The sequence below is a fragment of the Leptodactylus fuscus genome, chromosome 7 (assembly GCF_031893055.1).
Source record: "Leptodactylus fuscus isolate aLepFus1 chromosome 7, aLepFus1.hap2, whole genome shotgun sequence".
In the NCBI taxonomy this organism is placed as follows: domain Eukaryota; kingdom Metazoa; phylum Chordata; class Amphibia; order Anura; family Leptodactylidae; genus Leptodactylus; species Leptodactylus fuscus.
The window spans coordinates 141,782,582-141,807,361 of NC_134271.1; the positions used below are offsets into that span (position 1 = coordinate 141,782,582).

At 45.0% G+C, this 24,780-nt stretch overlaps 2 protein-coding genes across 2 annotated transcripts in view; both read left to right on the forward strand.

Moving 5' to 3' along the window:
• The first annotated feature begins 243 nt into the window (after positions 1-243).
• The window catches only part of LOC142214600 (uncharacterized), a 43,293-nt gene continuing 18,756 nt past the window's right edge, over positions 244-24,780 (forward strand). The window contains exons 1-6 of the mRNA XM_075283542.1: positions 244-318; positions 1,565-1,894; positions 8,161-8,409; positions 9,592-9,662; positions 12,402-12,454; positions 13,967-14,087. Coding sequence (XP_075139643.1) covers positions 270-318; positions 1,565-1,894; positions 8,161-8,409; positions 9,592-9,662; positions 12,402-12,454; positions 13,967-14,087 — 873 coding nt within the window. The 5' untranslated portion in view covers positions 244-269. The remainder of the gene's footprint in view (positions 319-1,564; positions 1,895-8,160; positions 8,410-9,591; positions 9,663-12,401; positions 12,455-13,966; positions 14,088-24,780) is intronic.
• PEAR1 (platelet endothelial aggregation receptor 1) overlaps positions 19,187-24,780 on the forward strand; it is a 120,071-nt gene continuing 114,477 nt past the window's right edge. The window contains exon 1 of the mRNA XM_075283177.1: positions 19,187-19,267. The gene's annotated coding sequence lies outside the window, so the exon portion shown is untranslated. The remainder of the gene's footprint in view (positions 19,268-24,780) is intronic.

Genomic DNA, 24,780 nt, shown 5'->3' on the forward strand with positions numbered 1-24,780 from the left:
GGGATAGAAGGATCAGGTTGCCGAATTTCAACATGTCCAATCCTTTTATTCCCCGAGGAGATTCCAAATTTTTTATTTTGTTGATATTTTCAAATTGATAATTCAGGACTGTGAAGCAATGACTGCCGATGATCACGTACACAAGAGCAGGCTGTCCTGATACGTAAAGAGGGAAGGAGTGGCTCCGAGGGACTCAAGACTGTCTTCTCCTTAGTGTTGTCACTCCTTGGTTCTCACTAGCAGTCAGAGACACCTGTGAAGTTCTTACAATGAAGAAGCCTGAAGACGTCCTCCTCATCCTCATAGTGATCATCCCAGGTAATAGACTATCAGCTAATACAATACATGGTACTGCAGAGCATCGCACCGTAGCTTCTATTTGAACTATGTATAGGCAGTCAGGCAGCCGGAACCCCTCAGAACCCGCAATCTAAGTGCGATCTTCCAACGCCGGCAGCTATTTATACCATTTTGGGGAATGTCTGATGTTTTGATCGCTTTTGTTGGGTTTTTTGGGGGGGAGGCAAAACAACAATTTGTCTTTTTTCACCTTTTTTGCCACTACAGGGTGCACAGTGTACGATTTGTGTAGTTTTATAGTTTGGGCATGGGGGTGGCTGGTTAGTTTAATTTGTTTGTGATTTGAGTGTTTGTTATATTTTTTTACAATTTTTTTTTAACCCCCATAGACTGCCCCCTTTTTAGCTCCTAGCTTTTTGGTGCACAGTTAACCATGTTTTGCGCAAATGACAACTTATTTTGTCCTGTATATCATAACACTGTCGTATAAGGAATAATAAGCCATGTCGTGTCTACCCGAAAAGCAAGGACCACAAAAACTGAAGGCAAAACCGATCATAAATTCTATCTATCTATTATATCTATTATCTATCTATCTATCTATCTATCTATCTATCTATCTATCTATGTCCTATCTATCTATCTATGTCCTATCTATCTATCTATATCTGATATATATATATATCCGTGTAAATATCACTATTCAGTTTGCTTTATTCCAGAGGTCCAGACTTACAGGCCCAGTTCACCATGAGTCAGTACCATTAAACCACCATAGGTGGCGCCACTGTACATACCCGTATACCTCTGATTACACCAGACTGTCAGGCCTCCACCTCCTGGTATATTGGATATATAATACTTTCATTTCCGAGCAATCACAAGTCACGTAATACATTCCTTCTCAGCCTCCTTAGGACGCCCCCTGGCTGCACGCTATATGTAGATCTGTTTACGTCACCAGGTGTCTGACAATGGCCATGACAGCTATACAGAGTTCTCCATGAAACTGCTAGTAAGGGGTAGGAGTCACGGGCCTCCTAAAATATTAACCCATTCCGGACAGCAGATGTGAGGTCTTTAAATATGGCGCCTGCTCAGAAGCAAAGCGGGCTCCATAACTATTGGGTCTCTGCTGTTTCACACATCTTTCCCACTGATCCTCCTCCCACGGCACCCGGACCAGCAGTCTATGGGACAAGTGATCTAGACATGACCATAGACAATGATGGCGATATAGAAATAACAATATTCTCTTTTTTAGCTCTTTGCGGGATTCCTCTCTGTCCAAGCCCATCCGCCCTATCAGACACCTACCTGATGATTTCAGGGATCCTTACAATCTGTAATATACAGTGCAACATGGAGGGGGATTACACCGTGGATCATCGCAGCTCAATGGTCTTCAGCTATAACTGTCTGGACCGATCTCTCCATGTATACGGTGGATACAAGAACAGGACACGTATGGATAAAAGATGTGGCTGTGTCAGTATCAGTGATGTCCGATACAGTGACACCGGGAGATACTTCATATACTTCAATGTAAAAGACCAGAAGATATCACACAATACCATAGACTGTCATGTCATGGGTGAGTCTAAGTATCACATCTCGAGTAGAGATGAGCGAACAGCGTTCAATCGAGTACATGTTCGATCGGATATCAGGCTGTTTGAGATGTTCGATTCCAGACGAACACCAGGTGGCAAACTCACTAAAAATCCGTATCCCCTCCCACCTTCCCTGGCGCTTTTTTTGCACCAATAACAGCGCAGGGGAGGTGGGACAGGAACTACGACAACGGAGGCATCGAAAAAAATTAGAAAAAGTAATTGGCTGCCGAAATCAGGTGACCTCTAATTTATACAAATAGTGGATTTCAGATCCGGTTCATATGAGAATGTGAACTTTGTGACTGTGAGACATGGACAGATGTACAGGCAGGGATAGCTAGGGATTACCTTTATTTAGGGGGGAATGTTACTCACCCAGCTCTTTGGGGCTCTATCTGGTCGGGATCCCTGTCAGCTTGCGATATGCGGGAGCTGACTTTTTCCCATAGGAATGCATTGACCAGCGTTGATTGGCCCGAATGCAGTACAGTGTACAGCATTGGGCCAAACAACGCTGGTTCTGCTGGAGGAGGCGGAGTCTAAGATCAGTCCACAGCAGTCTCCATTGTGGTCCGATCTCAGTCGTAGCAGAGTTGACAAAGCTCTGCAATATCACAGATGTAGCAGCTACATCTGAGATCGGACCACAATGGAGACTGCTGTGGACCGATCTTAGACTCCACCTCCTCTGGCAGAACCAACATACAGAGTACAGCATTCGGCCAATCAACGCTGGTTCTGCCGGAGAAGGCGGAGTCTAAGGTTTGTTCACAGCAGTCTCCATTGTGGTCTGATCTCAGGTGTAACAGAGGTCAGCGCACAGCTCTGCTACACCTGAGATGTAGTAGAGCTGTGTCAACTCTGCTATTACCTGAGATCGGACCACAATGGAGACTTCTGTGGACCGATGTTAGACTCCACCTCCTCAAAGACGAGCCTCTGGCAGAACCAGCGATGATTGACCGAATGCTGTACACAGTATGGCATTCGGCCAATCAACGCTGGTCAATGCATTCCTATGGGAAAAAGTCAGCTCTCGCATTATTAGTGGCGTAATACAGTGACTTGGGCTTGTTAGATACCCCCAGACATGCTTCCCCTGCTGTCCCAGTTGCATTCCCGGTGTTGGCATCATTTCCTGGGGTGTCATAGTGGACTTGGTGACCCTTCTGAGTCCAATATTGGTTTCCCCCTAAACAAGTATTTTTTAGTATATATATTATACAGTCCTCTAAAAAATTATTTGTAAAACCTATACATACAATGTCTTTTTGTATGTATATAAGAGATTTGACCATACCTACTATGTAGGGTAAACTAATCAATATCAGTATCTCAAGATAAAGATGGTATTTCTAATCCGATTCTCAGTTACACCCACCTTGTGAATTGTGCCTGAGGGTTGTTTGCGGTGCTTTGTTTTATCCTGTACAAAGTGACACCTAGGGTTAACAGCAGGCAAATCGAGTGTGTTCTAAAGGAGTGAATACAATTCCCTTTATCATGTATTTGCAAACTAGATCGTATGTATCAATAGCTTTACAGGACACATAAACACATTAACCCTCGAGACATACACTGTTATGCTAAGGGTCAGTTCACACCTGAGCCCGCACGGCTTCCGCCTGAAGAAAGGGCATGTCCTTTCTTTTCTCCGCTAGCAGCAGCCCGCCGCTAGCGGGAAAAAAAGCCCGGTGGTCTACATAGACCACCATTGTAAAGGGGTAGATTTTGAAGCGAAATCCGCTGTCAAAATCCGCCCCTTTGTTCACGTGTGAACTAGCCCTAATACCCACAGGCGCAATTAGGCTGGTTTAACGGTTTAACCAACTAAACAAACACCGTATTGTTTAGCTGTGGTGATGCAAAGTTACAACTAATTGTTTTTTGATCATAAGCAAGATAGCTTTTTGTATCCTAAGCCTGATGGGTTTGTGATTGTTATCGTCTTTGTAATGTAATTATAGGAGTGTGAATTGTTACATGGTATAGAGATAGAAAGATTATGAATGATAATCTGTTTTCCCTTAGCCCAAACAGCAGCACAACTGGGGGTATTCCTGCCCCTATGAGCTGTTAGGACAGGTGGAATTTTTAATTACCTAACAGCTTTTGACCTCTATAAGAGGTCGGAAGACATGCTCCTCCCTTGTGTTAGTAACAAGTATGATATACAGAGCAATCTATGCCAAGAGATACACACACATACACAAAATCTGTACAATAGCACCTCTTAGGGAGGGAGCCTTGTGCTGCTGTTTGGGCTAAGGGAAAACAGATTATCATTCATAATCTTTCTTTCCCCCTACGCCCAACAGCAGCACAACTGGGGATTTAGCAAGTATTATCTCCCCTAGGGTGGGACCTCCTGGCAGGCTGATGCCAAGACGGAGTGCCCAAATGCTGTAGCATCGGCCGTACGCCAGTCCAATCTGTAGTGTTTGGCAAAAGTCAGCTGTGAGCTCCAAGAGGCTGCAGCACATATCTGCTCTAGGGAGAGGAACCGTGTCTCTGCCCATGATGTCGCCACTGATCGGGTGGCATGGGCTCGTAGAAAATCTGGAACAGGAAGATTCTGAGCCCGTAGGGAACAGCTGATAGCTTCTCTGATCCATCTCGACAGGGTTACCTTTGATGCTTTAGCGCCTCTATTGTGGCCAAACACATTAACCAGAAGATTCTCTGATCTTCGGAACGGTGCTGTACGGTCCAGGTAGATACGTAGTGCTCTTACCAGATCCAGGGTGTGTAGCTTCTCCTCCTGCTCAGTGGCAGGGGAGGGAAAGAAGCCCGGTAGGGTGATCACTTGATTGGTGTTCTGAAGTGTGGGTACCTTCGGCAAGAATCCTGGGACGAACCTTAGCTGTACTCTGTCAGGAGTACAGTTATGATCACTATTGCCGAAGTTATGAAAGGTTCGGAGGCTGCTAGAGCCTGCAATTCGCCAACCCTCTTGGCGGAGGTTATTGCCAACAGAAAGGTCACTTTAAATGACAGGTACTTCCAGTCCACTTCAGATAATGGTTCGAAGGGGGGCGCACATAGCCCTTGTAGAACCGCGGCCAGGTCCCACCTGGGGACAGGGGGCCGTACCTGGGGGCGGAGCCTGGCAGCCCCCCTAAGGGACTGTTTGACAAGAGGATCTTGTGATAACCGTGTCTCCAGGAGAGCAGATAGAGCTGACACTTGAACCTTGAGGGTGGCAGGTGCTAGTCCTCTCTCCAGGCCGTTCTGTAAGAACTCTAGGACTGCATCTCTGTCTGGATCTCGGTGGCTGCCTGTACACCAATCTCGGAATATCCGGGCGATCCTTTGGTAGCTCTGATTGGTTGCCTCTGCTCTTGAATGGGCTAAGGTACTTAGCACTCCCTGGGACAATCCTCTGTCTGCGCGTATGGCGCGATTAGCCTCCAGGCAGTGAGGTTGAATTTGTCTAGGCCCAGGCACGGCCGACTGTTCAGTGACACCAGGTTCCTGACTGGTGGAAGCCTCCAGTAGTTCCCCCGACTCATAAGGATAAGGTCGGTGAACCATGCCCTTTTTGGCCAGAACAGCATGATCACTATTGCCGAAGTCTGGTCCTGCCTGAGTTTCGCCAATACCTTCGGTATCATCGGGATGGGAGGGAACACGTATGCCAGTTCGAACCTCCATGGTATTGACAGGGCATCCACAGCCAAAGGGTTGTCTTCCCGGTACAGGGAGCAAAACCTTTCTACTTTGGCATTGTGTTGGGTGGCCATCAGATCCACCTCGGGGAGACCCCACCTCCTGGTCAGGTAGTGGAAGATGTCCTGGTTCAGGGACCATTCGCCTGCGGTCGGCCGGCCTCTGCTGAGTTGATCCGCTAGGATGTTCAGGCGGCCCTGGATATGTACCGCGGCCAGCTGGGAGAGGTTTCGTTCTGCCCAGGAGAAGATCAGGTTGGTGACTTGCATGAGCGAGGGGGACCTGGTTCCTCCCTGCTTGTTGATATAGTGGACTGTCGTCAGATTGTCTGATCTTACTTTGACTGCTTTCCCTTGTAGAAGTGGTGCAAATGACAGAAGGGCTCGATGAACTGCGGTAAGCTCGCGCCAGTTGGATGAGTGCGTCCTCTCCCGCTGATTCCATGTACCTTGAACCGGGGTCTCCCCCAGATGAGCTCCCCAGCCTGTGAGGGAGGTATCTGTAGTCAACAGGGTCCAGGCGGGCTGGACCGAGGACTTCCCATCTCGCAGATGGGTCCACCAGGGCAAGGTTTGCCGGGTGCTGATGGTTAACTGGATTGGCTTCTGTAAACCTGAAGGACTGTGATTCCAGACTCTCAAGATCTCGTTCTGTAGAGGGCGCATACTTGTTACTAACACAAGGGAGGAGCAGGTCTTCCGGCCTCTTATAGAGGTCAAAAGCTGTTAGGTAATTAAAAATTCCACCTGTCCTAACAGCTCATAGGGGCAGGAATACCCCAGTTGTGCTGCTGTTGGGCGTAGGGGAAAGTGCAGTTATTCCCTTGGTATTTAATGTTGACACATGTAATTAAGAACATGTGGTTAATAGGTGTGGTATACCAGATATTCAGCACTTAACCCCTTCCCGCCGATGGCATTTTTTGATTTTCGTTTTTCATTTTTGACTCCCCTCCTTCTAAACCCCATAACTTTTTTATTTCTCCGCTCCCAGAGCCATATGAGGTCTTAATTTTTGCGGGACAATTTTTTCTTCATGATGCCACCATTAATTATTCTATATAATGTACTGGGAAGCAGGAACAAAATTCAGAATGGGGTGGATTTGAAGAAAAAATGCATTTCTGCGACTTTCTTACGGGCTTTGGTTTTACGGCGTTCACTGTGCAGCCAAAATGACATGTCCCCTATATTCTTTGTTTCGGTACGGTTCCAGGGATACCAAATTTATATGGTTTTAGTTACATTTTGACCCCTAAAAAAAATTCCAAAACTGTGTTAAAAAATTTTTTTTCTATAAGTCGCCATATTCCGACGGCCGTAACTTTTTTATACGTGCGTGTACGGGGATGCATAGGGCGTCTTTTTTTGCGGGGCCGGGTGTACTTTTTAGTTCTACCATTTTCGGCAAATGTTATTGCTTTGATCACTTTTTATTCAAATTTTTATCAGAATCAAAACAGTGAAAAAATGGCGGTTTGGCACTTTCGACTATTTTTCCCGGTACGGCGTTTACCAAACAGGAAAAATATTTTTATGGATTTGTAGAGCGGGCAATTTCAGACGCGGGGATACCTAACATGTATATGTTTCACAGTTTTTAACTACTTTTATATGTGTTCTAGGGAAAGGGGGGGTGATTTGAATGTTTAATTCTTTTTATATTTTTTTATATTTTTTTTAACTTTTTTTTTTTTTTTTTTTTTTTTTATTTATTTATTAGACCCCCTAGGGGTGTTGAACCCCAGGGGGTCTGATCACTAATGCAATGCATTACAATGCTAATGCATTGCAATGCATTGAAAAAAGGCATCCTTTCTTTTGCAGGCTGCATAGACCAGCCTGCAAAAGAGAGGATTTGCAGACAAGCCTGGGAGCCTGTACAAGGATCGGGGACCGATCGGAGGCATTAGAACCGGGTGTCTACTGCTTAAAGCAGTAGACACCCGGCGGCTATGGCGGACGCCGTACTATTACGGCGCATGTCGGGAAGGGGTTAAAAACGGAAGTGTCAACCTTAGTATCCAGAAGCAAAGCTATGAGTAAGAGACCTTGCGTCTTGAAACGCGTCAGCTAGAGCTATCAGAATGTGGTTTTAATCACCATTTTTCTTTCTTTTTGTCATTTCACATCTATTTACTTTTGTGTGTTTTTTAACCATGTCGGATTAAAAGTTATTTTTTAACTTACCTGGTCGAGCGGATCCTACTATCCTTTTCTATATGCTTCAACTACAAAGTGCCTTAGTCAGAGGCCAGGATCGTGCACCCAGGAATTATAAGGACTTATCAAGCTAACTGGAGGTGGTGAGCTATATGCTTATTTTTCTTATCTATAAGTATTTATTCCCCCTAGACTGTAATGGGGTTCGATATTCATTCGAACAGTCGAGTTTTGAGGGGCTAGTCGAATCGAATACCGAACTTCGAACGTTTCACTGTTCGCTCATCTCTAATCTCGAGTTCTAAATGCGGGACATTTTAACTGCACTGATACATTGTAACAAACCAGGACAGGAAAGATATGCGTGTATTATATGGTGTATAAAATTTCTAACCCCATGTTATCCTTACCAGCTCCCATCAGCATCGGGAACATATCTGTGACTAGTTCGGGGGAGAAGTCATCCCTGACCGTCATATTTACTGGGGATGGGCCGGCCACAGTCATCTGGAGCAAGATTGGAGGAGAACTACCTGAGGGTCACCTACTGACCGACCACAACAAGACTCTGACCATCGCGGGCGCTGTTACTGGAACGTACAGAGTGGTTGTAGGGAATCATGTTAGTAAGGATAGCCAAGAGTATACCGCACCGATGGAAGGTAAGTGGATAATATGACGGTTCTCTGATGCTAAAAAGTTGCAAATTTTTCACATTGGGTTTGCTTATTGATTCAGTGGTTTCTAAAAAGTGCAGGAGTGGGGGAAGACCTCAGAAGCCAGCTAGACTATCCCTAAAATCTACCCACTCCTATTAGTCACTATGGGGCATCTGATGCCAGTCAGGTTCGGATTAAAAGGGTATCCAAGGCTAATCTTCACCATCTTGCACCATAGTCCATGATCTGCCTGGTCAGCTGTCACAAAGACCAGGACCACTCCAAGAGGTATTGATTTGGTGGTCTCCATAAAGTGAACTCCAGATTCCCAACCAGAGATTAAAGGATGAATACCAGGAAGGTCACTTAAAGGAGACCTTTCATCAATTACGCTAACTCAAACTCTTTGCAGCCTTTATTAGACGCCACTTCACCGATTCTGGCACAGTTGGAATTTTTCCTCTAGCCCTCACCATTCCCAGGCTACCATTTCTGTTATTTTCAGCAATCTACTATCAGGTGGGCGGTCCTGAACTGGAGCAGGTAGTCTGAGACCGCCCACCTGGCAGCAGAGAGCATAACTGGGTTGAAGTGAACAGATATGATTGCTGGGGAATGGTGAGGGCTAGAGAAAAAATTCCAGCTGCATCAGAATCAGTGGATCAGCGCCTATTGAAGGCTGCAAGGAATTGGAGCTCATGGAGCAGGTGAAAACTCCCTTTGAAACAACAGTCTTAGGATTGACCCACAGGCAGCGTCAGACTGGTCCACCAGAATACCAGAGTACCTCCAGTGGGCTCAGGTTCTAACACAGTAATGACCCAGCAGAAGACTCCTAAACTTAAAAACATACTATGGTCTGTTTTCTAGAGGTTGTGGGCCCCATAATCATGTTATCTGGTGGGCCCAAGGAACCTCAGTCCAGCATTACCCACAGCCAATCTGGTTTGGTGAGTATACAAGCTGCTGGTTTTGACATGCTCCCTCTGCCCCTCCCTGTTCCTCTGTTATGCCTCCTAGAAATGAATGAATAAATTAACAAATGGAGAGTGAACATTCACCTCAAGCAGAACTTGTAGTGTTGGGTCTTGATACTGGAATCTATGACATATAATATCTATGATACATTACTGTTCTAGTAAGTTTTGTACTTATTGGACTTTTTTGTTTGTCTTCTATGGACAGTTCGCTCTTACTTCGGAATTATCGGTTGTGGTGCCATCTTTTTCGCTCTACTTCTAACTGGACTTGTGTTGGTAAGCTTACTAGCGAATGGTATCGTTTTACCCAGTGGCGTAACTAGGAATGGCCTCTCTGACCGTCGCCGATGACCCCGACCGACACCCTGCCCTGCATTCCTGTGCGCCCTATTATGCCCCATAGTGGCCCCTGTACACAGTATTATGCCCCATAGTGGCCCCTGCACACAGTATTATGCCCCATAGTGGCCCCTGCACACAGTATTATCCCCCATAGTGGCCCCTGCACACAGTATTATGCCCCATAGTGGCCCCTGCACACAGTATTATGCCCCATAGTGGCCCCTGCACACAGTATTATGCCCCATAGTGGCCCCTGCACACAGTATTATGCCCCATAGTGGCCCCTGCACACAGTATTATGCCCCATAGTGGCCCCTGCACACAGTATTATCCCCCATAGTGGCCCCTGCACACAGTATTATCCCCCATAGTGGCCCCTGCACACAGTATTATCCCCATAGTGGCCCCTGCACACAGTATAATGTCCCATAGTGGCCCCTGCACACAGTATTATGCCCCATAGTGGCCCCTGCACACAGTATTATGCCCCATACTGGCCCCTGCCCACAGTATTATCCCCCATAGTGGCTCCTGCACACAGTATTATCCCCCATAGTGGCCCCTGCACACAGTATTATGCCACATAGTGGCCCCTGCACACAGTATTATCCCCCATAGTGGCCCCTGTGTAATGTCCCGGTACTGCTTGTTCAATTCCCTCTAATCGTCCTTGCAGACCGAGATGATATGGACATTTGCACATAAGGTAAAAAGATTCCTCCCCCGTCATTCCTTCTATATTTCACGAGAGCATGCGCCATCTTGTGGATGTTTTTGTGAACTACACCTGCCTATACTTTGTCATTGTAATTTGAGCTGGCACTGTAAAGGGAGTGTCCATTATAATTAGGTGACCTCCAGGACCACTCAAGGGAGCTTGGCTGGCCTGGAGGCGGAGCTGAGTGACCGCCCCCTCTACAGAGGGGGTTGGGAACTTTTTGGTCTTTTGTCTTTGGTGTGGAGCTGAGCACATGGGAAGCTGTAAAAATGGCAGCTAAGTCTCCAGGAAATTGTAACAGAGACGTCTTTTCCTCTGCACCCAAGCTTCTTCTCAGAGAATACTTTCTTCTGAATCTCCAAGCAGAGATGCCTTTTCCTCTGCCTCCAAGATGTTCCTCAGGGAGTGTTTTCCTCTGAAGCTCCACTTCTCTACGAGTAGGCCGTCCGGTATCCATACATCTGGGAACTCCACACATATTTCGCTATGCAAGTAAGTCTTTGGGACAAATCTATATTTAAAGGAGCCCATAGCTAGTTCAACGGAAATTGAGGGTCGCCCGCTGTCGATAACTTGTATCTCCTCTTCTATATACGTGTACCCAGCTTTGTTGAGGTCTAACCCCCTGGATACAGGCCATCCCTACAAGTATATACAAGTTTAACTTCCCAAGCTACTACGAGTTAACCAAGTCCAAGGTATTCTTGCTCAAAGCTCCATCACCTGATCAAGTGGACACTGTCTATAAAGATTGCTGTATTGTATGTGAAGAATCAATTCCTCCATCTGTACATTTGTATTACTTTGTCCTGCTAGAAAAAAAGAAAAGCAACGATTACCCCCGAAGCCTGGTTGTCTGTTGTCATTGTCAGATATCAGAGTGGGGGCGGGTAATCGGGGACATCAAAAAGGGAGATTTGGTGCACATTCGGGACCCAGGGACTCCCTGCAAGCCGGCCACATCGGATATATTACCATGATACCAGCCCTGGCCTTCCTGAGTGTTGCAACCTGCACACAGTATTATGCCCCATAGTGGACACTTATGAACAATTATTATACTCTGGGGCCTTTTCAGACCCCAGAGTATAATAATTAGAGACCGGGGGGGGGGGATACCAACATAAAAAAAACATTGTTAGTTACCTCTCCCTGACTCCGCTGCAGTCCACGGTGGTGTCAGTCATCTTCAATGATATCCAGGATGTCACATGACCCAGGATGCAGGCCTCAGTCATGAGATGTCAGGGATGTCACAGGAGTAGGCCCGAAGCCTGCCTGGAGTCCGGAGAGGTAAGTAACAGTGTTTTTTCATGTTCCCTTACCTCTCCTGGTCCTCCGATTATTATACTTGGGGGCCTGAAAAAACCCCTAAGTATAATAATAGTGTTTCTGGGGCCCGGCTGGAGTAACTCCAACCAGTAACGGCCTATTAAGGGAAAAAAAACGCAGCGGTAGCGCCTGTCACCGGGCCCCTAATGTCGAGGCATACCTGCAAGCACAATGACCCACACCGTATGCTTCCATCCTGTAAGTGCAAAGCTCCTTGCTATACACTCATTGACAAAAATAATACCGTACTCAGATAGAAATGTCGGATTGCTACAGAACTCATCCTGCGGTTATGTCTCAGGCAGATATGTAAATGATTACAGGTATGGTCTGATGAGATACTGGATCTAACCACAAGATGGCATAAAAGAGCCTCTCCCTCTGCCATATTATTAGGCTGTCAGAGGCTCCTTTTGGGTAGTGTACCTCTTGGTGAGAGATCGTTGACTGGTAGACATGTCATGGTCTAGTTGACATACCTTGAGCACATCATTGAACCTGGATGGTCATTTTTGATGAACTGCTTTGCAGACCAACCAAGGGGAGGGGGCAGTTTCATGTTATATATGATATCTTTTTATAATGATAGGAGGTAATTTTTGTTTTTTTTCTTAATATTCCAGATAACAAGGCGAGAAATCTGTAAGGAGCGCAAAGGACAATATTCCAACGTGCAGTACATTACCTGTCCTTCCTGTATGTGACAAGCAATGATATCTTGCTGGAGAACAACCTCTAGCATATGGTTTTCGGTTTATTATGGAAGCCATCTTATGCCGAGCCATCGGACATTGCTGCTTTGCAAAGTTTGCCAGTCACAAATGTCACACTGTCATTTCCCGAATTCTTCTAGTCTTACGTTCGTACTAGCGTCCGGATCTCTGTCATTTGGGTTCGCATGGGGACCCAAAAGGCAGAGAGCCGGTCAACTCAAAAACTGGTTACTATAGATTAAAATTCCTTGAATAATTTTTCTTAGAATGAAACCAGCAGAGAGAAACGTCCTCCTTGCAGAATCTTTTTCTCTGCCGATTTTGCCTTTGTTGTCCATGTGGCCCAATCACAGGTCTAAGCAGTGACCCGGGTGCATGACGTCACTCGGAGACCGCCCAACGCCAAGACCAAAAGAGGTAATGGAAAGTGAGTTTTTTTTTATTTTTTCCCCTCACGGGGCCTCCACCTATTACACTCTGGGGTCTGAAGACAGCATACCTCCTAACTGTGCCTGATTCGGCGGGAGAGTCCTGGATTCTGGGTCCTGTCCCGCTGTCCTGGTCAGCGGGAGGTTTGTTCTGACTTCAACTCACCTGCATCCAGAGGACACAAATGAGTTGAATACAATGGTGATGCAGAAGCCGTCCGCTCCCTGTTTCACCATTCAGCCCCTGTATGCTTCTGCAGCTGTAGATGTGATGTGATGGCGTCATCACATTGCCCCTGAAGCCTCTGGGAGCAGAGATTTCAGGGCAACAGGGGAGCAAGGAGAGGGGAGTATTAGGGTTTTTATGTTAAACTGTGGTGGTCGCTGGGTGGGGACATTAAACTGGAGGGAGGGAGTCACTGGACAGGGACAGTAAACTGGGGACAACTAGAGGGGGACATGAAACTGGGGACAACTAGAGGGGGACATGAAACTGGGGACAACTAGAGGGGGACATTAAACTGGGGGCAACTGGAAGGAAACAGTAAACTGTGGGCAACTAGAGGGGGACATTAAATTGGGGCAGCTGCAGGGGGATATTAGACTCTGTGTTGCTGGAGAGGAACATTAAACTGGGGGAAACTGAAGGAGACAGTAAACTGGGGGCAACTGGAAGGAGACAGTAAACTGGGGGCACCTGGAGGGGATATTGCGATCCGGACGGCTGATTAAGCCGTCCGGGTCTTGACTGCGCGTGCTGTGCCTCGCTTCCTCTTTCCCCCCTCCCGGCGGCTGACGCTGGCCTGGGCGGGGTTTGGAGGAGGCGGGGCTTGCCGCGCTATTTAACTTCCGGCGCTGGGCGGGGACTTCCTCTTGGATCCCCGCCAGCGTTAGGAGCGGACCGATCTTCCCTCCCGCCCTTCCCCTTTGTTGGTTCTTCTGCTTGTTTTGTTGTGTTGGTTTTTTTTTTGTTTTTTTTTGGTTTTTTTTGTTATTTATTGGTTCTGTGTTCCTTGCGCGGTATTTATTTTGTTTTGTTTATTTCAGGTGTCACGGCTTGCATATTGGCGGGACCTTGCGCCTTCCCCTTCCATCCCTCCTGGTCATCGGTGTAGAAGATGAGGCGCGTCACCCGCTGAATATCACATCACATGCACACCGCAAGGCGGTGGCGGGGCATTCTGGTGACGCGCTTGGTCTAGAAAGGGAGGGGGATAGCAGGGTTCTGCCAATGTGTGTACGTTTTAATAAAGCTGTGGCCGACCCCCACAATTTTACCATCCAAAAGTGTCAGTGTTTATTTATGTGGGGCTCAGCCATGGGAGGAGATTGGTCTGGGTGTACGCCACGGTTACGCGTGGTCTAAACGGTGTGTAGCTGGAGAGGACACTGAACTGAGGGCAACTGGGGGGGAATATTAAACTTAGGGCAACTGGAGGGGGATAGTAAACTGGGGGCAACTGGAAGGGGACATTAAACGGGGGGCAACTGGAAGGGGACATTAAACGGGGGGGCAACTAGAGGGGGACATTAAACTGGGGGCAGCTGCAGGGGGATATTAGACTGTGTGTACCTGGAGGGGAACTTTAAACTGGTGGCAATTTAAGGAGGACATTAAACTGGGGGCAACTGGAGGGGGATATTGAACTGGGTGTAACTAGAGGAGGACATTGAACTGGGGGCAACTACAAGAGGACACTGAACTGGGGGCAACTACAAGAGGACACTGAACTGGGGGCAACTACAAGAGGACACTGAACTGGGGGCAACTTGAGGAGGACATTGAACTGGGGGCAACTAGAGGAGGACATTGAACTGGGGGCAACCAGAGGAGGACATTGAACTGGGGGCAACTGGAGAGGGACATTAAACTGGGGACAATTGGAGGGGGACATTGAACTAGGGGCAACTGAAGGAGGAAATTAAACTGGGGGCAACTGAAGGGGGACAATGAACTGAGGGCAACTGGAGGAGGACATTAAACTGGGGGCAAATGGAGGGGGACATTAAATTGTGGGGGTCACTGAAATGGGACAGCAAACTTAGTGAACAGCAAACTCAGTCAACATAGAAGTGAATGAAGCAAAATTTGCTGCAGCACAACTTCGGTCCTTTCAAAGTTTGGAGGTAAGCGCAAGCACATAAGAATTTACCGAAATGCACGTTGCGACAGTGCAACTGTTTCGTTAGATGTTTTGCAGCAGATTCTTTTTTTTTTTTTGGTGGGGAAGGGACATTTTATACAAATGTAGCATCTACATTTTACATGTATTTTTCTCTATGATGAAACTAAGGGCTCGTTCACATCTGCATCGCCCTCTCCGTACTGCAGGTTTCCGTTTCCTGCCTAAAACAGAGGCAGGAGACGGAAACCTGCAGGAGTCTCTCTCACCCATTAATTTGAATGGGTGAGAGAGATGTGCGGCGGTGAGCGTTTTAGGCTCTCCGCCGCGAAACCGGGTTTTATAATCCGGACACAGAGTCGGACATGCAGTACTCTGTGTCCGGATAAAAAAAATCCGGTTTCGCGGCGGAGAGCCTAAAACGCTCACCGCCGCTCACGGCCGGACCCGGTCTATGGTTTCCGTCTTCTGGCATGCAGAAGACGGAAACCATAGAACGGAAAGAAGAACGCAGGTGTGAACCCAGCGTAAGAGTGTGATTGGGGTTGTAAGACTCACTCACACACTTAGGACATTGGTTGTTTTAGGATTTTATGCAATTTTTGGTGCGGAGTCTGCACTGGCAGGTAAAACACGCATGTACGTACCCTTAGAGTTGTAAGTTTTGGCAAAGTTCACCTTTGGATTATGAAATGGAAACAAGATGCAGTGGCACAGTGGGGCCAGTAGGTGGTGCGTTTGCAACTCAGATGGCCTTTACAGTGTGCTAGGATGAGGATTTGGTGCCAGGATCGGGGTTAGAGGGGCCCATAGAAAACCATTGGACAGGAACTGTCTTGGGTATACTTGCCAACTCTTCCAGAACTTACAAAAAGCTTTGAGGCCGTGCTTCCATGGCTCCTATTCATTGCAACCAGCCTAGGTGGTGGGAAGAGCTTATACAATGCTGGCCTTGTCGTTGTATTGTACAGTATCTATAATTTTGGGGAAAAAAATGTATTTTTTATCTATATTCGATAGATGAGAGGGCTACATAATATAGTGGTATACAAAGTAAATTTCTCCATGGTGAGACTACTAAATGATTATTTTATCTTAATTTATCTTAATAAAGCTTTATAATAAAAGATTACTTGTTAATACTGTGCTGTATTATATTGGCTGAGATTCGTAGGATTGTATCAGAAATGGACGTCTACATCTACGGTATATATATATATATATATATATATATATATCCTACTAATATTATAAATGTGAAAGTTTGTGTGTTTGGATGTTTGAATGTTTGTGAGTTTGGATGTTTGTCCCGCAATCACGCCACAACGGGTGCACGGATTTCCCTGAAATTTTGCACAGACCTAGCGTGGCACCAGGAATAGTACATAGGCGCCTCACCATCCACGTGAGAGGGGAGGTTGGGGGTTGTCACGCGGGCAGGGGGCCCGGGGAGCCGCAAGATACGGGGGGGGGGGGGGGGGGGCGCTGAGGGAAATGGCGCCTGTGAAGGGGGTCCCTGGGATAGGAGGTTGGGGGCCAAAGGCCCGCGACACAGAAGGGGAACCGGGGGCGCCAACAGAAGCAGGGCCATAGGAGCAGGGACGGGAGGGGGCGGGTGACAGGGGGGAAGGCAGGAGCAGGCAGTAGGTAGAAAGGCCGAAAGGAAGTGGAGGCGCACGGCGGATCGTAATCAACACGACTTGGCTAAATAGAAGCGGCTCAGCGCCAACGCCAACCCGCAGACGAAGTCGTGAGCAGATATATATACTGTATATATCTCAAGCAGTGGTCAATGTGAGAGTTAGCCAGTAGATGGCAGCAGAGCAGTGGACTAGACACGTGTGTTGCCCGTGTCTCCATAGACCATTTCATCTACTTCACTGAGCCCGGGCCGGTACAGGACCTGCCCTGACTTTTGCCCTGGGCTCACAGCCCCATACACGGACCTGTGTTATCATATACGGTTATGGGGCCATTACAATCTAATGGCTGTGAAAAACATGGTAACGGTGAATACGGCTGTGTGTATGGAGCCTTACAGTACATACACTATATATGACTGTTACATGAGCCCGTCCTCCCTTTATGGCTGTACCCCACTAATTTCGATACATGCGCCCCCTAAAACTGAGATGGGACAGGACAAGCTGCAATCCTTCAATAATTCTGTGTATCTAATCCCATCATGTGACATACTGTATGCCGGGTTACAGTATAAGAATATCATGTGTGATACTATTTGCTGAGCTGGTGTATCTAAGTCTATCCTGTGTAATACTGTGCTAAGACTGTGTATCTAATCCTATCACCACCTCAGACGACATGTCGGGACTCCTTGGTAGGGATGTAATGTTATTTCCCATTCATAGCCCTGTACAGTAATGAAGCTTGTGCTGTGTCTATGCCTACCATGCTGTATCTAAGCCTATCATGTGTGATATTGTGTGCCTGTCTTGTATCTAAGCCTACCGTGTGAGATGCTGTCTGCTGAGCCTGTGTATCAAAACTTGACGCGGGGAGGAGGAATATAGTTCACTCCCGGTGATTACTATAATCGAGATCACTTACCATTTAAAACGCCCCACCCCTCCCAATAAGACACAAACACATCTGACTGGATTTAATTTGGCCTGTTCAGGCCGATTTATTAAACAAATAACAAAGTACGAAAATACGGTATGACCGTTACAACACTGCCAACCAACTGATACTGTATACTGAGCTGTGTATCTAATCCTATCCTGTGTGATACTGTATACTGAGCTGTGTATCTAATCCTATCATGTGTAATACTGTATACTGAGCTGTGTATCTAATCCTATCCTGTGTGATACTGTATACTGAGCTGTGTATCTAATCCTATCCTGTGTGATACTGTATACTGAGCTGTGTATCTAATCCTATCCTGTGTGATACTGTATACTGAGCTGTGTATCTAATCCTATCCTGTGTGATACTGTATACTGAGCTGTGTATCTAATCCTATCCTGTGTGATACTGTATACTGAGCTGTGTATCTAATCCTATCCTGTGTGATACAGTATACTGAGCTGTGTATCTAATCCTATCCTGTGTGATACTGTATACTGAGCTGTGTATCTAATCCTATCCTGTGTGATACTGTATACTGAGCTGTATATCTAATCCTATCCTGTGTGATACTGTATACTGAGCTGTGTATCTAATCCTATCCTGTGTGATACTGTATACTGAGCTGTGTATCTAATCCTATCCTGTGTGATACAGTATACTGAGCTGTGTATCTAATCCTATCCTGTGTGATACTGTATACTGAGCTGTGTATCTAATCCTATCCTGTGTGATACTGTATACTGAGCTGTGTATCTAATCCTATCCTGTGTGATACTGTATACTGAGCTGTGTATCTAATCCTATCCTGTGTGATACTGTATACTGAGCTGTGTATCTAATCCTATCCTGTGTGATACTGTATACTGAGCTGTGTATCTAATCCTCTCATGTATGATACTGTATACTGAGCTGTGTATCTAATCCTATCCTGTGTGATACTGTATACTGAGCTGTGTATCTAATCCTATCCTGTGTGATACTGTATACTGAGCTGTGTATCTAATCCTCTCATGTATGATACTGTATACTGAGCTGTGTATCTAATCCTATCCTGTGTGATACTGTATACTGAGCTGTGTATCTAATCCTATCCTGTGTGATACTGTATACTGAGCTGTGTATCTAATCCTATCCTGTGTGATACTGTATACTGAGCTGTGTATCTAATCCTCTCATGTATGATACTGTATACTGAGCTGTGTATCTAATCCTATCCTGTGTGATACTGTATACTGAGCTGTGTATCTAATCCTCTCATGTATGATACTGTATACTGAGCCGTGTATCTAAGCCTTCCTCAGCTATAATGACAGCGGTGTACAGTAATAATATAATGAGTAGCAGGCGGTCATTGGCCCCCTCCCCTCACCCCCTCCCATGACTTTGTTCCCAGCCCTACACTACACACATCTAAGGCTGCGCCAAATCGCATCCTCTGTCAGAGCTTCCTTGTAAAAACTTCCTGTAAATTCTCGGTCCCAGCACTTTTCCTGCCCCCTCCTCCTCAGATACGGCTCTGCCATAGCCCCTGCCTGCACTTCTCACTACACCGCCGGAGGATAAACCTGCACCTCTGCTGTATATAGCGGGGACCCCCAGAAGACCCCCAGGGACCCTCTCATCTGATATAGAGGTGAGTACAGACCCTACCTACCTGCCGTCACCAATCCACCTGACCATAGACCCTCACACTCACCCCTCACTCACAGTAATGATGATCGGGCTTAGATGGCTTATTAAATTGGGGGTCTGTGAATGTGAATGGGGTTGTCCATAGCTACCGAGCAGACCCCCACTCACCAAGATCTACATCAGTAATACATATCAGATAATAATGGGGTCTGTACTGGGGTAACCGCCTCATATTACAACTGTATGTTCCAAGTGATCACAGAAGCACAGAGTATTTCAGGGAAGAGGATGCTGCTGAGCAGCGGTCATATATATTAGTGAGTAGAGGGCTATTCTGTCTGCCATATATCATGTAGATATGTCGGTTATGGGGGCACTCTCTCTACGGGCACTGTGTGACACGGTTTGTGGGGGCACCATGATTGGCGCTGTTTATGTGGAAACTTGGGATGACTCTGCTTATGGGGCCACTCCGACTGACGCTGTTATCGGGGCACTGGTTGGATCCATGCATGGGGTACTCTGACTGGGATTTTTATAGGGTGTCCTCACTGCCAATCTACATAGGGACTATAGAGGGAATATGTCCGACACAGTATATGGGAACACTCTGCTTATGGGGGCACTCTGCCTGGCACTATGGGGTGCTCTAGCTGTCACTATATATGAGGACTCTGTAGCATTGTTTATGGGGCACTCTGGTCAATACTGTTTATATGGGAACTCTAACTGTTACAGTTTACCAATACTGGTATGGGGGTACTCCGACTGGCACTGTTTATGGGTCACTAGGGTGTTCTCAATGGCGCTCTTTATATAGGATTTGGGTCGAACACGGTTTATATAAGAACTATGGCTGACAGTTTATGGGAACACTCTGCTAAACAATGCTTATGGGGACACTCTGACTGGAAGTATTTATAGGGTGGTTTGTCTGGCACTGTTTATATGGGGACTTTGGTTGGCACTATTTATATATGTACCATAGCTGTCACTGTTTATGGAGGCATCCCGATAAGTACTGCTCATAGGAACTCTGTCATTGTATATGGGGCCACCCTGACAGTTTATGGGGCCACTCTGACTGAGTTTATGGGGCCACTCTGGCTGATAACCCCTACTAGTGTTGTTTATGGGGCTAGTAGTAACTCTTTATAGATCCACTCCGGCAGAGTTTATGGGGCACTCTTTTGGGGTGCTCCGAATGTTCATATGGAAGTATTATATCATGTACACAATGTAGTAAAGGCTGAAGGTGACAACACCAGTAGGAGTCGGGGTCTCCACTGATGTCCTGCCTCCTAGTACTAATAATACTCAGAATACTAATACCGCCATCAGATGATGATAGGTATGGTAATACTGGAACACTATGTGCTGGTAGTAATGGAGCACTATATGGTAGTATCATTGGAGCACTGTATCGTAGTATCGTTTCAGCACTATATTGTGATATTATTTGAGCACTCTATGGTGGTCTTATTATAGCGGAGTATGGTGGCCTTATTGGAACATTGTATGACGGTATTATTGGAGCACTATTTCATGGTATTATTGGAGCACTATATGATAGCATTATTGGAGCACTGTATCGTAGTATCATTTCAGCACTATATTGTGATATTATTTGAGCACTCCATGGTGGTCTTATTATAGCGGAGTATGGTGGCCTTATTGGAACATTGTATGACGGTATTATTGGAGCACTATTTCATGGTATTATTGGAGCACTGTATGGGTTGTTGGAGAGCTGTATGGTGTTCTTATTGAAGCAGTGTATTTTATAGAACGGTTGTGTTATATGAACACAATATTGTGATGTTTTTAAAGCTCTATATGGTATCATTGGAACATGTGTATGATTGTATTATTGGAGCAGTGTTTGGTGGTGTTGGGGCACAGGTGGTCTTATTGTAGCTGAGTATGGTGGGCGTATTGAAACACTGTATGGTTGTATTATTGGAGCACAATATGGATGTATTATTGGATCCCAATGTTGTGATTTTATTGAAGCACTAAATAATGGAATTATAGGAGCAGTGTATGGTAGCCTTATTGGAGCACTGTATGGATGTATTATTGGAGCATGTGTATGATAGTTTTATTGGAGCAGTGTTTGGTGGATTTATCGGAGCATGATGGTTATCTTGGAACGCGGTATGGATGTATTATTGAACCACTGTATTGTGATGTTATTGAAACACTGTATGGTAGTATCATGGAGCACTATATAATGGTATTATTGGAACAAGAAATAGTGGACTTATTGTAGTAGTGTATGGTAGCCTTATTGGAACACTGTATGACTGTATTATTGGAGCACTGTATGGTGGTTTTATTGGAGCAGTATTTTGATGGCATTATATAAGCACTGTATTTACTCGGAGCATAATTATTTAGGCACCTTATGTATCAGTATGCATATTTTGCAGTGTTATTTGGCGGTAGGGACACTGTATCACCTGTATTCATGTAGGCAAGTATATGGAAGTATTATATGGTGATGATACATGGAAGTATTACATTATATTACAACCAAAATACAACTAAACGTTTAGGCAGAGGCCCTAAGATCCTGTTGGGCACCTCTAGCCTAGATACAAGACGAGATACAGTAGGATATGGAGGTATACAAGTTCTATATGGTCAACTGTGGTACATTTGCCCACAGATGTTACAGACCTGTAGATCCTGCATGCTCATAGGCTGGAGGAGTTGGTGTCCCAGCTGGCCCCATAAATGCAGGATTGGTGATAAATCTGGTGCCTGGGCAGGACCAGGAAGTGTTGTAATGTGCTGAAGACTAAGAAACTCTTGTTGGGTGGGGTGAGCATTATCCTGCTGAATAATGCCAGTTGTTCATCCTGCCAAGAGAGGTAACACATGTGGTCCGGGATGCAATGAGCCGTTATTATCCCTTATATCACTACTAGCGGTGCCTGACTGTCCTATGTGATGGCTCCCCAGATCATCACACCAGCAAGGGGCAGGGTACCTCCATAGCAAAGCCAGGATGGAAGTGCTTACCACAAGGTCTCCATCCTCCAACCTGACCATTGCTGGATCCTTGGATTTATCACTAAAGACAATACGGTTCCAGTCTTGTACATAGGAGTAGTATAAGGGGGAGTTCACACGGAGTAATGTGCCGCGTGATGTGGCACGTATACGCCGTGTGAGCTTTTGCGGGCCGTATACACTCCCATTGATTTCAATGGGAGTCGGGATCGTATACATGGCGCTATTTTGCGGCCGTGATTTTGCAAAAAAAATTTTTGCAAAATCACCGACGCAAAATAGTGCCGCGTATACAATCCACGCTCCCATTGAAATCAATGGGAGTGTATACGGCCCGCAAAAGCTCACACGGCGTATACGTGCCACATCACGCGGCACGTTACTCCGTGTGAACTCCCCCTTATACTACTCCTATGTACAAGACTATAATTACTATAATACTGCTCCTATATACAACAATATAACTACTATAATACTGCTATGTACAAGAATATAACTACAATAATACTGCTCCTATGTACAAGAATATAACTACTATAATACTGCTCCAATGTACAAGAATATAACTACTATAATACTGCTCCTATGTACAAGAATATAACTACTATAATACTGCCCCTATGTGCAAGAATATAACTACTATAATACTACAGCTATGTACAAGAATATAACTACTATAATACTGCTCCTATGTACAAGAATATAACTGCTATAATACTAGTCCTATGTACAAGAATATAACTGCTATAATACTGCTCCTATGTACAAGAATATAACTGCTATAATACTAGTCCTATGTACAAGAATATAACTACTATAATACTACTCCTATGTACAAGAATATAACTGCTATAATACTACCTCCTATGTACAAGAATATAACTACTATAATACTACTCCTATGTACAAGAATATAACTACTATAATACTGCTCCTATGTACAAGAATATAACTACTATAATATGGCTCCTATGTACAAGAATATAGCTACTATAATACTGCTCCTATGTACAAGAATATAACTACTATAATACTGCCCCCTATGTACAAGAATATAACTACTATAATACTGCCTCCTATGTACAAGAATATAACTACTATAATACTGCTCCTATGTACAAGAATATAACTACTATAATACTACTCCTATATACAAGAATATAACTACTATAATACTGCTCCTATGTACAAGAATATAAGTACTATAATACTACTCCTATGTACAAGAATATAACTACTATAATACTACTCCTATGTACAAGAATATAACTACTATAATACTGCTCCTATGTACAAGAATATAACTACTATAATACTACCTCCTATGTACAAGAATATAACTACTATAATACGGCTCCTATGTACAAGAATATAGCTACTATAATACTGCTCCTATGTACAAGAATATAACTACTATAATACTGCCCCCTATGTACAAGAATATAACTACTATAATACTGCCTCCTATGTACAAGAATATAACTACTATAATACTGCTCCTATGTACAAGAATATAACTACTATAATACTACTCCTATGTACAAGAATATAACTACTATAATACTACTCCTATGTACAAGAATATAACTACTATAATACTACTCCTATGTACAAGAATATAACTACTATAATACGGCTCCTATGTACAAGAATATAACTACTATAATACTGCTCCTATGTACAAGAATATAGCTACTATAATACTGCTCCTATGTACAAGAATATAACTACTATAATACTACCTCCTATGTACAAGAATATAACTACTATAATACTGCTCCTATGTACAAGAATATAGCTACTATAATACTGCTCCTATGTACAAGAATATAACTACTATAATACTGCTCCTATGTACAAGAATATAACTACTATAATACTGCCCCTTGTGGACAAAAATATAGATCTGAACTGGAAGGAAGATGACATGTGACAGGAGTTGCTCTGTGACTTTTCTCCTTATCATCACTGGCATCTTCTTAGTGTTCTCATAAAATTAAATTTATTTTGGAAAAACATGAACCCGGTTCCCATAAGCACTTTATACGTGAAGGGCAGCTTTAGATTTTTTCCCATAACCCCTCTGACATGATGAATCTGATCTCTGAGAACGACACGGCGATGGGTTTTATCAGGGACACAAGTGTGACTTTGTGAGTCATTAAATCTGACAGTATAAAGTGCGGACATTTTTGTGACCTCACACAAGGACGCCCAGTCTGACGTCTTGAGAGTCCATCACTCGCCTGTGTTATGTGATATCAGCCGACAACAGGACTTGCGTCCTGACACTGATATAACAAACTGGCTGTGGTTTCCATAATAAGACTCCGATAATTCACTGTGTAGTGTATGTCTATATAAAATCAGGAGGAGGGATCGGCAGTTTAACCTGAAGAAGGGAGTCCGACCATGAAATGGGGTGTAGTTGTGGGGGCCACGTTTACAGCAATAGTTTGTACCCTAATCTTTCATTCTGTTACTCAGTGTAGAGAG